This window comes from Strix uralensis, chromosome Z (assembly GCF_047716275.1).
Source record: "Strix uralensis isolate ZFMK-TIS-50842 chromosome Z, bStrUra1, whole genome shotgun sequence".
NCBI lineage: Eukaryota > Metazoa > Chordata > Aves > Strigiformes > Strigidae > Strix > Strix uralensis.
In genome coordinates, this window is record NC_134012.1 from 98,494,788 (window position 1) to 98,509,696 (window position 14,909).

Sequence of the window (14,909 nt, forward strand, 5' to 3'; positions counted from 1 at the left end):
TGTCAGGAAGTTCCATACCTTGCACATTGCTCTGACAGCTATTAAATAGTTTTTAATCAGCTGAGGCTGCCCAAGAAAACATGAGAAAATTCTCACTTTTACTAAGACGCCTTCACTTTTAGGCTTCTTGAAATAAACACTTGTGCTTCTCTCCCATGTTTCACAGTCTAACACATTTTTTTTGCCACACTGTAACTGGTATGGAAACATGTTTCTTTTGAATGTGTATGTCTTTGTAAAATCTAAATATATGGCCTTAAAAATATCTGTTAATTGCTAAGGGCAGCACTGAATGATACAGGGGGAGAAAGAGAGAAGTGTGGGAAAAACAAGTTGGAATTATACTTTTTAATTGAATTTAAATTAGATATTTTGGGCTTGGACTTTTACTTGCAAAATAAAGTAAAGAGCATTAATCTAGAAAAATAGCTGGTGTTGGTATGTCCTTCAGAGGTGAACTCTCCTAAAGCATAGCCAATATTCAGGCAGATTAAATGAAGAATTAAAACATTCAGTAAAGTCCTTTCCCTTTCTACGTCTTCACTCCACATGTAACAGCTCGAAGGAAAGCTAAGTAAATGCTCAAAGGTGGAGGGAGGTGAATCCGTCCATAAAGCAAAAGAAATTATAAAACCACTCTTTAATGCCCTCCTCTCATCAGGCCTTTTTTGGGAACAGTGTGTACTGCAGCTGAGGCACCAAGTTTAAAGGAGGACATGCACATTTTGGGCAAGATCCAAGAGGAGATCAGGAAGACTAACACTGAGGAATGGTAGATATGTCTTATGATGAACAGCTTAAAATACTTAGCTTTGAAATGGCAGAATGGGAGATCTAATTGAGGTACAAAAATATCTAACGAGGGCAAGCAAGGGTCTGGGTATGATACTTCTACATGGTGAGGACGAAGTACAAAGTTGTGAGCTTAGCTTAGGGTCAGGAGAAACCTAAGTGTCTGACCCTAAACCAGAGAGGGAAAGGGGATCACACAGTGCTCTTCTTCCAACAGACACTCCAGAGGTTAACAACACACAGACTTACATACACACAAAACACACCACTGAAGAAACACTGCACAGCTTATAGGACTGTCTCACTGTGGGTCTGCAAGACTGAGACCAAGCTGCTGCTCTGTATTTTCCGGAGTGATGGTACAGTAAACCTCTTCCTCTTAGTAGGAACAACTCCCATAAATCATGGTTTGTAGTATAAGGACTGAGTAGAAAGGATGAGACATTTAAAAACACTGACCTGAATTAATTCTGTTCCTAACAAGATTACTGAGAGTTTTACCATTTCTTTCAATCAGGCTTAAGTTGGGAGATTTCAATTTTAGAAGTATAAAATATTCTAATCCTCTCAGTTCTGAGTGGTAAATGTTCATAAAAGCTGTCTGGCCAAATCTGCAAACAGCCTGAGAAAATAGAAAAGAGACTTGAACAGCTCCATCAGTATATTTCTTTGGCATATTACTGTAGTTAAATTCTACCATGTTCATTCTCAGCACTAACTACATTTAAACAGATAAACAAAGAATTAACTTTCCTTCCTTCCTTCCTTCCTTTTCTTTTCTTTTCTTTTCTTTTCTTTTCTTTTCTTTTCTTTTCTTTTCTTTTCTTTTTTTCTTTTCTTTTCTTTTCTTTTCTTTTCTTTTCTTTTCTTTTCTTTTCTTTTCTTTTCTTTTCTTTTCTTTTCTTTTCTTTTCTTTTCTTTTCTTTTCTTTTCTTTTCTTTTCTTTTCTTTTCTTTTCTTTTCTTTTCTTCTCAGTTGGAAAAGCCCTTGAAGCTCCTCCAGTCCAACCATGAACCTCACACTGACCGTTCTCAACTCCACCAGATCCCTCAGCACTGGGTCAACCCGACTCTTCAACCCCTCCAGGGATGGGGACTTCACCCCTGCCCTGGGCAGCCCATTCCAACACCTAATTATGTGAATCAGAATAGCAACAGAAAAGCACATGCAGGATAGTAACACAGAAAAGGAAGAGAAAAAGAAGCAGAACAAAAGAGTGTAAGGAATGATGAAAACCAGGGAAGGAAAGCAGAGGAAATGACTGAGACATAGAGGTCTCCTATGTAATTGAGACAGTTCCTGTCAAAGAGGTTTTTTTTTTAAAAAAAAAAAAAAAAAAAAAAAAAGAAAGAAAGAAAAGCTAATTTTGAGGCTGGGATCATTACCAATGACTACCATTGGTGGAACTTTGCCATTTGCTCAATTTGCCCTAATGCTATTTCCTTCTAAAATTAGTACGTTTCTCCAACACATGATGTTGATGATGACAAGGGAAGACTTTATAAAAGATGTGATAACCAGAAACACTCATAGTGCAGAGATGCTATGTTTTGCCCATTCACTGTAAGCAAACCAAGGTTTATGGACATCACTAATCACATGACTTATCCCTAACAAATAAGAGTATGAGCAATGTTGTGCCCTGCGTTAGAGAAACTCCATTAAGTTGGAACTCAATAAAGACCTTGAGTTTCAGGTAAATGTCAAAGCAATATTTTGACCCTAATTGGTAACTGTAAATGTTGAATCAGTGCGTGGTCAAATAAACACTGGCGTAACGTAAGAATGGTGGTGGGAGGGGGTGAAAAAACAGAAAATTAAAAAAGCAACATTAATTCTGAAGGGCTTGTCAAGACCAGCTGTCAAGAAGCAGCAGGAAGCAAAGCAAAAAGCCTGTTGCTGCAATCCAAACAACTCTTGCACAAGTGGAGGTTTTAATAACAGAGAATGTCAAACAATTACGAGCTTTTTGAACTATAAGGCAAGAATGAACAAGTGGATAGATTGTAGCAAGAAGCTTTGTATCCATGCTGCCCTCACACTGAGATCCCAACTCAGGGGTGTCTCATCGCCTTTCTAAAGCGTGAAGGCAAGGTGAAAATTCAGCTCAGACAAGAAGGCAAGGCTTTTAAAAGGGAGCTATTCTACAGCTAATAAATGGAGAAGACCCAAAAGACTTCAAGCACATCAGTCCTGTCAGCTTTAACCCGAAAGCAGGCCATGACCATGTATGCAGCAGAATTTATTCAGGAGAGACCCACATGCTTCCAAGGCATAAAAGCAGTTCGGTGCAAGTGGCTGAGTAACACAGTCATCAGGTGGATGACAAGGATGGAGTGGCAACAGGAGCATCACGCAGGTGGTGTGAGGAGAGGGCACGGAAGACCCCCTGCCACTCACTCCAGTGACAACCCATTCCCCCAAAACCACCAGCTCAGCTCATTTAATCCCAGCCAGCAGGCTATTTCCACTCATCTTTCAAGGTGACAGCTACCATTACCCCCATCCTGCATCTACCAGAGGCAAACTAAATGCAAAAGCAAGCAAAACCAAACAGAAACCAATGTCATTTTATATTGGTGAAGACAAGCCAAAATCTGACTCAGCTTGCTGGCCTACCACAGATGGTCGGGCAAGGGGAAGCAGAGGAGTCTACAGACTCGTTCTTTGAAGGGGTGAAAGGAAGATACAAAAGTCCCTGAGAGCAAGGCAAATTACTTCATTCTCTTTCTGAGCTCCCTCTCTTATTTGTCCACTTTTCCTACTCTTTCTTTCTATCACTTCTCATATTCCTTCTCTATATGCCTTCTCCCTAGCAAAGAGGCCATTAGGAGGTGACAGCAAGGCCAGCTTTTGTGACTCTGGATCCTGTTTAAGTTATAAGCTAACTGTATATGCATTAATTCCATATACCTCACTAATAATTTTACAATCATATTTCTACAGGCCTGGCCGTGGTGCTGCACTACACTGTCACATACTATCCAAACACAGAAGCCATATACAGTCCCTGCCCTGACAGACAATCCAGGCCATGTATAGGCTTCCTAAAGTCAGTGGAAAATCACTTACTTTCACTGTACCTCAGTTTCCCCATTTCATAAGTCTTGTGCCCTTGAGAGGAGGAACTGAAGACTTAATGTTAAATGATCGTGTTACTCTCTTTGAAAATGTAAAGTGATGCCCCTAGCCTACTAACTGCGATGTCACAGAGATATTGGAAAGTCAGATGGTTAATCTTGTTGAAGATCCAGTTCCTTCTTTCTGCAAAATAAGGAAAGTATGACTCACTGTGTCCACAGGGTGTACGGAAAATAAAATGAAAACAGTGGTATGCATGGATGACCTGCAGATGAGAGTGATTGAAAACACTCACTAAAATGGATCAGAGAATATGAGGAGGCTGGCTAAGAAAGGGGAATATCAGGAGTCTCCAATGTGACAGACTGCTACACAAGTGAAGACAAGGATAGCAGCCAACAGAGATAACAATAAGAGAAGTTTTGGAGAAAAAACAAGGATCTGGGTTTTTTTCACGCAGGCCAGAAACAGCAAGTTTATTTACACTGCACTTGAAAAGACATCAGAGGGGCTTGAAAGGAATAAAGCATCCACTAGGTCACAATGAGATGCTGAGATCAAACCCAGCCCAGCAGAGTCAAGGCAGACTAGCCTCTGTGCCCAAAAACTCCCCTTTCCTGACAAAGGGCCAGACTCAGTCCCTGAAGACAATGAATGTAGATCACAAAAGAAAGGCAAATGATTACTTGAATAGTTTAATATCATTTCAAACAGTTCAACCCATTTTGAAATAAATTTTCAAGGCACAGCAATCTAGAAAAACACAGCAGAGGTGAAAGAAAGAAACATAAATCTGCCTGTAGCAGTCCAGGTCCAATTCACCTGTGCTATAATTCCAGAAAAATGCCATGTGTGTGTTGGCTTCTTTCAGTGGAGAATCCATGGGCATAACCCTACCAGGCACAGCACAAAGAAATAAAACATTTCTGGGGCCAACACATGTACTTGAGGGGGATGATCCCCTTCTTATGTGAGTCCATAATAAAACTCACATTTACATGCAGTGGAAGCAGAGTTGAATCTGATCAGTCCAGTTCAGAAAAATACTTATTTCTCCAGTAAAATTAGCAAAATGCAAGTTGCAGTCTGGATACATACACATACATACTTCTGCTCACTGCATTAACAGACTAATCTTTTTCTCAGTGACCTAGAGCTTTGTGAGTTGACTGACAATGGGTAAAATGCTGAGCTGATTGCCTGCTATCTTATTTGGAGAAGACCATTAGAAAAGGTTTTGAAAATGTATGAAAATATGTGGGAGAGCAGGTATGGTATATTCACAGCAAAAGGAAGAAAGAAATTATATGGGTCCCATGAAAAGCAAAATATGGAGGGAGGAGGTGGGAAATGGGCACGTCTGGTTACACCACACACTTGGCCATGCAGTATTACATCAGGGACAAGCTTGGCTCTACATGTTAGAGGGAAATGGTAGTAATAAAGTGGTGGAGGAGTATATTTTGACTAGCACAAAAAGCAAAATTGGAAACATAGGTGGGAAGCTTCTGGATTATAACCACTATTACACAGAAAAATATTTTGTTTCATGTAGAACATTTCACATTTGGGTTAAACCTTGCATCAGCTATTCGCATGTAATGTCTGAAAAACCTGATCTAAAATCACTTCCCAAGAAAGATAAAATAGACTCAACACCACCATTCAACTAGTCTGCTTAAACAGGACGAAGGACATCAAGGACATTGAAGGATACCTTTCAAAACAATACAATCCTTCCTTTTCTCATCTGTGGCTGGAAGATAAATATTCAAGGAGTAATAGATAATCTGTATCAATTCTATTTGTAATAATTATTTATAATTAAAATATTATTATTTGTAATAATTAGGAGCAACACAAAACCCATAACGGAATGAACTGACAGCAAGGCAGGTTATTTTCTTTTCAAGGAAAAAGACCAATCAAGCCCCAAGCATGGAGACTCACAGGAAATACCAAACATTTTAAGATACCAGCGTATTCTGACATTTGACACAGTAGCTCACTACAAAGATACTTGATGCAGCATGGGTACCACAAGCAATCTCACCATGGCATTAGAGATCTGACTGAGATAATTGCTTTGCATCTTATGCTTCCAAAACTAATATATTTAGCAGCAGGTCAAGTGTCCCTATACTGCACTATATTCTTCAGTGTAACCATAACCACAGAGCCCCATTTGCACTGAGGACTCATGTTGAAGATGATGAACAAAATGCTATTTAGAGCCACAGGAGTAGGCAATATTCCCTCTCTCCATGCACAGAAGTGGACGGCACATCTCCTCCTACCATTTGTGCAAGACCTCCAAACTGTTGACTGCCCAAGATTTTCAGCTAGGACTGTGAAAAGCCTAGCTTTGGCTTATTTGTTCTAACAGAAAGTCCTATGAAACCACCAGTGACAGAGATTGCTTTTAAGGTTTTCATCATGAGAACTAAATCATAACACTAACCAAATAAAGAGGACATGGAAGGACAGTGGCTATCTGCAGGGCTGATGAAAAAGCAAAATGGATGCAAGCAACAGAGGGCAAGGATGCCTCAAAGAAATGAGAGGTTAAGTCCACAATTTGCCTGAGGGAGGCATGGACTGCTGAGCAATGAATACACTTGAATTAAAAAATGAGAAATGAAATGAAAAAGCAATCAAGGGTAAGAATGAGGCACAGCGAAAGTAAGAAAATACAAAGCTTTGCACAGAGATTATGTCCAAATCAAATCCAGCAAATGTAAGAACGATCAGAAAACTCCAATCAGGTCAAAAATAAAAGACCAAATTACCAGGAGGTCTGCAATGCTGGCCACGGAGGTCAGCAGTCAAGGATGTAATCCTCACAGCTGGGGCTGTGGGGGGCACATGTGTAGCACAACTCCAAACAGGAAGATTGGGTTCTGAGTTTGGCTTTCCACAAATGTAGGTAAGACTGAACTTTGTACCTGCCCATACACATAGAGGGCAAGCAGCTAATTTTATCAAAATGACATAAAACAAATTGATAGCAGGCTGTAACACAGATGGTTTTGAAAGAAATGCCATGGGGTTTAAACCACTGTGGGTGAAAGGGCTTTGATTCTCAGGTGTTGAACGCTGGGCATTGGCAAAACTCACCATTACTTTGTCATACAGCAGGTCTGCGTAAAGTGCAAAAAGTGGAGTTATCCTAGATATGCAGCCAAATATTCAAAAAGAGCTGTTTGAATGGAGAGAATCAGGCCTAGATCTCCACACAACAAAGTTAGACTGAAGCAAGCTGCTACTGGTTATTATGGGAATTAGGGTTTGTCTCTGTATTAATCAGTGAGGATAATGGCCACCTTTTGGCTGGTAAACGGGACACCTATAATCCACTACTCCAGGGCAAGAAGCTTCTGCAGAGCTCCTACAGCCCAACATGATTCAAACCCTAGGCAAACCAACCACTCCTGGGCAGGGTGGGCTTGTGGGAACTGATTTAGGGACTGTCAGGTGGCCACAGCCATAGTGAAAGGCGTAAGTATCTGTAGTGACTCACATCTTCCATGGTTTGAGCTCAGGAAGGATCATGGTGTTAACACACCAGGGAATAACACACTCAGGATAATGCAATTTGCACATATAAAATACTGAATAACTGACTTTCATTACCTTAATTTACTGTCATTTGGGGAATGGAGAAGGACTGGCAATTCACAGATCAGATCAGCAAGTGGTTTTGCCATCTAAACAGCAGAAGTGCAACACAACGATGGCTAGAAATCAAGCAAGTCTAGGGGGAGCAGGGATTCAAACCCTGCCTGTTTTCTGCATTAGAGCTATAGAGAGCACTGCCAGGGAGCATGAGAGGAAACAACATACCCTCATGCTCTTGTACTAAAACTTCAGCCACTTGATGTTTTTCTTTAAAGGCAGATTAAAGTTACGGGTCAGAAAAAAACTCCAAGTAGCATAAGGTAAGATTTTGGCTTCGGGACACTTTTCACAATAAAAGTCTCTGTTACAGATTGTGATAGAGCTGCAATTGTTTGTAAATTCTTGCAGTGCTTTAATTCATATGCCATGTACTTGTGAACTGTCTCCTTTTATTTGATGTGGGGAGACAGGACCATCACATAAAGCAACCAACAGCAGCAATGAGAAAGGGAATGGGATGACCAGCAGAGAATGACTTCACAGGCAGCTGAGTTAATCTATCAGCTCCCTGCTCGTTCTGCCTCCTCCATCCCATTGCCATCTCTCCCCTGAGCTCTTCCCCAGCACAGGCTCCAATGTTCCTCTGACCTCTCAGGGAGCTGATTCAGCTCCTTGTCTTTTCAAGGTCAGTTAGGCACGATGGGGATGTCAGCACCCCAGTTCCCATCCCCTTGAAACACCTTTGGGAATACCCTGTAGCAAGAACAGCATGGCTGGAGTCTCAGCTTCTCCTGCTACACTAGACTAGATCCAGTCACCTTAAGGTAAAGACCATATCCCATACTGGTGTATATATACTGGTGTATATAGCTTCAAGATTTTGCTGTCTCCTGAAGTTTCCAGTGCTCTTCTCTGAAGAAAACCCAGACCCACTCTGCAGCCCTGTCAGGGATGCAGTGAGGTGACTCATGGGTCACATGTCATTTCGCCAGGATAATACTTCACCCTGGTTAGAGGCGGAGGGGGCACAGAGCTGTGTGTTAGAGGGATGATTCACTAGGTGACCTTCAGCTTATGTCTCTTGGGAAAAATATTTAAATGGAGAGAGACTTTAAACACTGGAATAGATGGTCTTACATTACAGTTAACATCTTCACAAGGTGTTATGAACAGGCCAGAGGAGCATGTGCCAGGTATGGGGCAGAAGTTCTCAACTGACATGAGATGGCTGCAGTTCCTCAAGAGCCCACTTTAGGACAAAATACAACTCAGGCCACATGCAGCCTCTGTGTCCCCATTGCAACAACTGCTGTTGCTGGTATAAGTAAGATCTGATCTTGTTTTATAGCACGGTACAGACTAAATGATCTCTCAAGTTGTAGTCCAGGTTTATTTTCTGTGAGTTCATTCCTTATTTGCCCATGCTGTGCAACAAATTCTCATAAGCTATATTTCTTATGCAGGTAAGGAAAGGGGAAAAGATGCTTGGGGATTGATCTTCAACTGTTGAATAAAAGCTGCTTCAGAAATACAAAAATGGTGGTATAACCTCAAGTTATGAGAGTCTGATATTAATTATAGGGTACACACACATAGAAGTGATGTTTTATTCTCATTTGAAAAACATAAAGCTTTCAAATAATGCAGGCTGCCTGCATGGGAAAGTTTGTTGTTTCTTGCTGTGTGATTCTTTGAGTTATTGTACGTGCCCCCTCTGACAGAACCCCGGGGTAATCTTTTTTTAAAGTCTTCAATAGCTTTGAAAATGTGTTCTCCTCACTTGGCTGGAAAAAAAAAAAAAAAAAAAAAAAAAGTTTTAAAGTGGCAGATTCCTTTCTTCAGCTGACTGTCACCCTGTGCAGAAGTCAGGCTGTTAAAAAACCAGTATTTAATGAATTTTCTGCCAATAGAATATTGGTATATAGCGAAGTCTTGCTCTGATGTTTTTCCCTTGCCAAACAGGCAGGCACCATCCTATTGACCTCTACCATGCTACAGGTTGGGAGATGAAGGCAGGGACATTTTTAACATTTTTTACTGTAGTGGCAGTTTCCTGATGTAATCCAGGATTATTCCCTGCTGGCCAAACAAGAGCTCACAAAAAAAGGCCAGCCCTCAGCTGAGCATCTGATTCAAAAGAAAATTCAGCTGAAAGGCGAGCATTGGAAAGATGAGTCAATACAAAAGCAAGCGGCAGCTCTGGATTTAAGCAGAAGTCCACAGTGTTTAACCTACTTTAGCAGATCAATGCAGCGGATTCTTAATCATCACATTAATCCTAAAATAAAAATAATTACCCCAGAGATCCGTATTAAAGTCCCTTAATTATATCTCATTTCATCATCCTTTTTACTCAGGATCAGGAGCTACAGAGACCAGAGCTTCCCGATGTCATTCTCCAGCTTGCAGTTTAACTCTCTCCTTAGGACTTGAGCTGCTACTATGGGCATGAGGCATTGGCCTTGATGAGAGCACCCACATCCATCTCACTTGGAGAAAAACTGAAAAAGGGAAAAAAAAGGTGGGCAAGATTCTGCTTTCCAATGACACGGTACAAAACATCAGGGGAAGGAGCAGAGAACATTATATGGTGGGTGAAAAACACGTGAATACCTAGGAATTCAATCTCTAGATTCTCCCTTTCTTCCAGCAATGCGAGCTCATTAATATCTCATTAAGGGGAAAGAAAGGACTTCATCAGAGGCTGGGCCCCTTATCAGATTTCACTGAGCAGAGATTCTTTCCTGGAGCATCTTCTCCTGCCTGCAGTCCTGCCATCCCCACAGCCAGCCTTTGGGAGAATGGTCACAGGCAAACACAGAACCACAAGCCTCCATGGCACCCTCCATGGAGAGCTTCAAGTTGTTTTTTTACAGCAATAAACCCAGCCCATTCCCTCCTGTAAGGGCAAGTGGCACAGCACACTTACAGCCATACAGCTAACTTTTCCATCTTTCTCCCAGAAAAGAGTACCTTTGCCCACACCACTTATTGGGACCAGTCCCTAGTTTTTAGTCAGATTGATTTCCACCGTCTTCTCGCAGAGAAACGAACTTACCTTGTGTTATATTTAGGCTTAAAAGCATTGTATGTTTACTGGAATAGCCCTTCCAGGGCAATTTTCAGGTTTCTCAAAATCCACTAGGGAATTTCTTCCCACAGCCTTGGGAAGAGGCCCAGAGGCCTGTTATTGTTGCAGATGTTGGGATGCAAGCAAAGGCTATCATAAAACAAGCAGCATGTTGAATCCTAGTGAGTAAATGGCTTTAGGTTTAGGCAGCATCCTCAAGCTCCAGCTTGGCAAGCAGCACCAAAGCTATAAATATCCCGCTTCCCCTCTGCAAGGATGGTCTCCAAAACCACCAGCTCCACCGTGATCCCTGGAGGTGCAAGCTATAACATGTCCAAGGAACCTCCCAGCCAGCATCAGCTTCTAACAGGGGACTTAACACAGCAGGTTTATGAAAGAAAAGACTCATTAAAGGTTACAGCTATCCCTGCATGGAGTGGACTGGCAATTAAACTGCCCAGGAATGGTCACCACAATGTGCTGCAGGGCATGAGAGTGACAGAGGGGAAGAAAAAGTGAAAAAGTACCTTCATGATAATATTATGTAGGCTGCCATGTAAATCATCTTTCTATCATTAATAACTGACAGCCTGAGACTGCCACATTCTCCATTCTTATTTCCATAAAAGATGGGAATTAGCATTTCCCAGCAGAAAGGAGCCAAAGGGCTTCTTCCCTGCACTGAGTTGGAGACAACCCTCTTTGAGACTCTTTCATATCATAAAAAAAAAGGAAAAGAAAGAAATCATTACAAGCTGGAATTTAAAAAACCCCAAGAAATAGTGTTTTCCCCTCAAAGTGACAAAATGTACGCACATCTTGCTGCTTGAGCCCCTTTGATGTCAGAGTGCTCAGAACCAGATTTTCTCCTAGCAAGCCAGGGAATCGGACATCACCCTTTTTTCACTCCCCACAGCCCACTGATGACAGGAGAGGCTCACAGGGCATGAGGCAGGACAGAAACTGGCCATAGAGATCACTCACTGAAAGAGTTTTAGTTGCATCTTCTCAACATTTTATCTTTACTTTGCCATTTTTCATTTCAGTTTATACTTGGGATTTATTTTTCATTGCTCTAATCCTGCTGCAGTCATTTCAATTTAGAAAAGCAAGTATTGGTAGGGCTGCAAGGTCTTCAGGACAAATGGGAAAAATGGAGGAAATAAGACAAGACCTCAACTGGTCATAAAGTCATTCTCTCAACACCAAGACAGCTCAGCACTACCCTTTTCTACCTAACAGGTTATCAAGGTGCTGAGCAAGTGCAGAGGAGGTCAACGAAGCTGGGGAAGGGCCTGGAGAATAAATCCTGTGAGGAGCCATTGAAGGAGCTGGGACTGCTCAGTGTGAAGAGAAGGCTGAGGGGAGACCTCATCACTCTCTACAGCTCCCTGAAAGGACATTGTAGAGAGGTTGGTGCTGGTCTCTTCCCACAGGTGATTAGTGACAGAACAAGAGGGAACGGCTTTAAACTGCAACAGGGGAGGTTCAGACTGGACATCAGGAAAAAATGTTTCCCAGAAAGAGTGGTCAGAGAGTGGAATAGGCTGCCCAGGGAGGGGGTGGAGTCCCCATCCCTGGGTGTGTTTAAGGGTCGTTTGGATGAGCTGTTGGGGGATGTGGTGTAGGGGAGAACTTTGTAGAGTAGGGCTGAGGGTTGGACTCGATGATCCCAAGGGTCTTTGTCAACCTGAATGATTCTATGATTCTAGGTTCCTGAAGCCCCAAAGATGAAGATTTTTATACCTCCTTGGGTATTGTTATTCTTTAAAAGTTTCCTTCATGGTTAAACCCAAATTTTTCCTTCTACAACTTAAGCCCATGACTTCTTGTCACATCATGAGCCTTCACAGAGATGTGTTTATTATCCTCCTCTTGGCAGAAATAGTTTGGGTATTTCAAGACAGTTACAATATCTCCCCTCAATTTTCTCCCAAGACAAACAAATACATGTTTCCTATACCTCTGCTTATTCTTGCTCCTTCCAACTGAGTCACCTCTTTCTGGAAGTGAGGTGCCCAAAAGCAGACAGAGTCCCCCAGCCAAGGCCTCGCTGCTAAGCAAGGCACACAAATTGCTCTGTGGATAAACGACAACACTCCTGTCTATACATATTAATGTCATGCTTGCTGTTCCCCCCCCACCCCCCAGCGAGAAACATTTGCTGATATGTCAGCATTTTGCTTGCTGTTGGCACAAGGCAAAAAGCTACATGAGTTACAAACCAGGCAAGAACCAAACCATTTATCTCTTCTGGCAAAATGTAACTAAATTCCAGTAAAAAATTCCACAGCAGCTGCCTACACTACTGAAACCCACTTACCTCAAAGCATGTAAGAGAAACATTCCCGTTTATAAAAGCATACAAGCTGTAACACCTCAAACTAGATTTAAGTAAAATAAACTCTGCATGGGTCAAGGTTAAACACTTGAAGATCCCCACTGGTGTTTGCTGTAAAAAGAGCAGTATCATTTTCAGATCAAAGACTGATGTGCTCTACAACAAAGTGGTCTCAGCAGTAAGTCATAAGAATGCAGCAGTAAAAAAATAAAGTGCTCTCTGTGTTATTTGAAACACTAATATTGCCACTTTGATTTTAGGAATTGCATCTGCATGTTTGTTTCTAAAGACATTAAAGTTCAGGCAATGACCATGCTACCTTAATTCAACCTCTCAAGACATTTCAACTTAAAGTTGCATAGGGTGAAAAGCCTATATGGCAGGGTCTGATCAGGTGGTACAAGTCACTCTAGTTAAAGTTAAGTAAAACCTAGATTTTTACAACAGCTGAGGATTAAAACACAATCTAAGAAACACACAAATCACTATATTTTGCCTGACATTCTCCTTTATTAATAATCTAACAGACATTACAGATGCCGGATGCACCTTCCCAGACTGACAAGATATTAATACTGTCAGCCCAACACCGAGAAGTAGTTTGAACCGTTATAATGGTATGGCTGCACCTCTGTCTCCATTCAGCCCGATCAGACAACTTTTCCTATTCCCTCAAATCCCCCCTTACCTTTTGAGATAGTTTCTCCCATAGAGGATCTGCTGCAGCAAGGTGACCACGGCAAAGGCGCAGATGAATATGAAGAACAAAGTTCTGTTTCCCAGCAAATCCCTGCTTGACGAAGGGTCAGTGTAGCCCATCCTTCTTAAAAGCCACTGAAGCTCCACTGGTAAAATTCAGTTCATTGTCGCCTTCATGCCCTTTTTGCTGGGAAGCGGAGGGGAACGCTTGCTGGCTTTTCTGTGAGCAATCCAAGGACAAGGTATTCCATTGTTTGGCCCTGCTGCCCCTTCCTTGCCCCTTTTGGATGTTAGCTCCAGGACTGTGCGCAGTGGCTTGCTTCCATGGTAAAGTTTCCAGGAGATTCAGACGTGGGTAACATCTAAAATCATCTCTCAGAGCTCTTTCAGTGCAGGCAGCCTGTGCTGTGCAAGAGGCATTCTGTTTCCTCTAAGCCTCTCTTGAAAACCCGCTGCTAGCAATTATCTACTTCAATCCCATTTTCATATTCCAGATGGGGGAAGCTGCAAATAAACCAGAAAACTGCAGCCAATGGCAAACACAGGGCTCTGGCAACCCATGTTGGAAACACATAGTCGTCAGCTCTTCTTTGCTTCTGCTCAGTGATTCCAACGAAATGTGCTTGCAAGGAGACGTGACTGGGGTGTGCTATTATTCAACAAGCATGTAACGATCATGAGGATTTCATTCAGTCCCCTGCAAAAAACAACAGCAGCAATCTGGTCAGGCTAGCAGGAAAGCTGCATTTTGTGTAACAGCATGCTGTCCGTACCGTCCCTTCAGTACTGTAGCATTTTCATGCAGAATGCAGTGCCTTTAGTCATACACCGCTCACTATTTGGGCTCCTATATTTCCCCTGGTTATTCCTCCAGAGTAAGCATAAGCAAGGTCACTGTGCATCTCTTCAAGGACAGAGCTCTCAGTTCCTGCATGCTGATTTATTGGAGGCTCTGAGTAGCCTCACAGCCGCAGAGAGGGAGACTGCCTCTCAGTGCAGGCTCTAAGAACCATTCATTTAAAGAGACAAATATTCTGATTGTTCCTCCACCAGAAACAGTTCTCTTTTGAAAGGGCAAAGCAATGAGACCTTGTCCACAGCCATCATAACTCCTCTAAAAACCTCCCCATTGTCAGGAGAGACTCAATTCAGCTCACAGAGAAATCAGTGGGAGTTTTGTTGCTGATTTCACTAGGAGCAAAATCTGCCCCCAACCCTTAGCTTCTTAAAACAAGTTCCAATGAAAGCCTTATCCGTGAATAAAACATCCTGGCTAGGAGGTCATTTTGCCCCAATAACAGATGGGAA

The 14,909-nt window shown here is 42.1% G+C and overlaps 1 protein-coding gene across 6 annotated transcripts in view; it reads right to left on the reverse strand.

The window, feature by feature from the left end:
- Nucleotides 1-14,909, reverse strand: part of ST8SIA5 (ST8 alpha-N-acetyl-neuraminide alpha-2,8-sialyltransferase 5) — an 82,846-nt gene that overhangs the window by 36,332 nt on the left and 31,605 nt on the right. For 5 of the 6 annotated variants that reach the window (XM_074855864.1, XM_074855862.1, XM_074855866.1 and 2 more), the window contains one exon: nt 13,591-14,298. In XM_074855864.1, the coding sequence (XP_074711965.1) occupies nt 13,591-13,721 (131 nt within the window). In that variant the 5' untranslated portion in view covers nt 13,722-14,298. Of the gene's footprint in view, nt 1-13,590; nt 14,477-14,909 lie in introns of those variants that run through there. The other variant, XM_074855867.1, reaches the window with a different exon arrangement.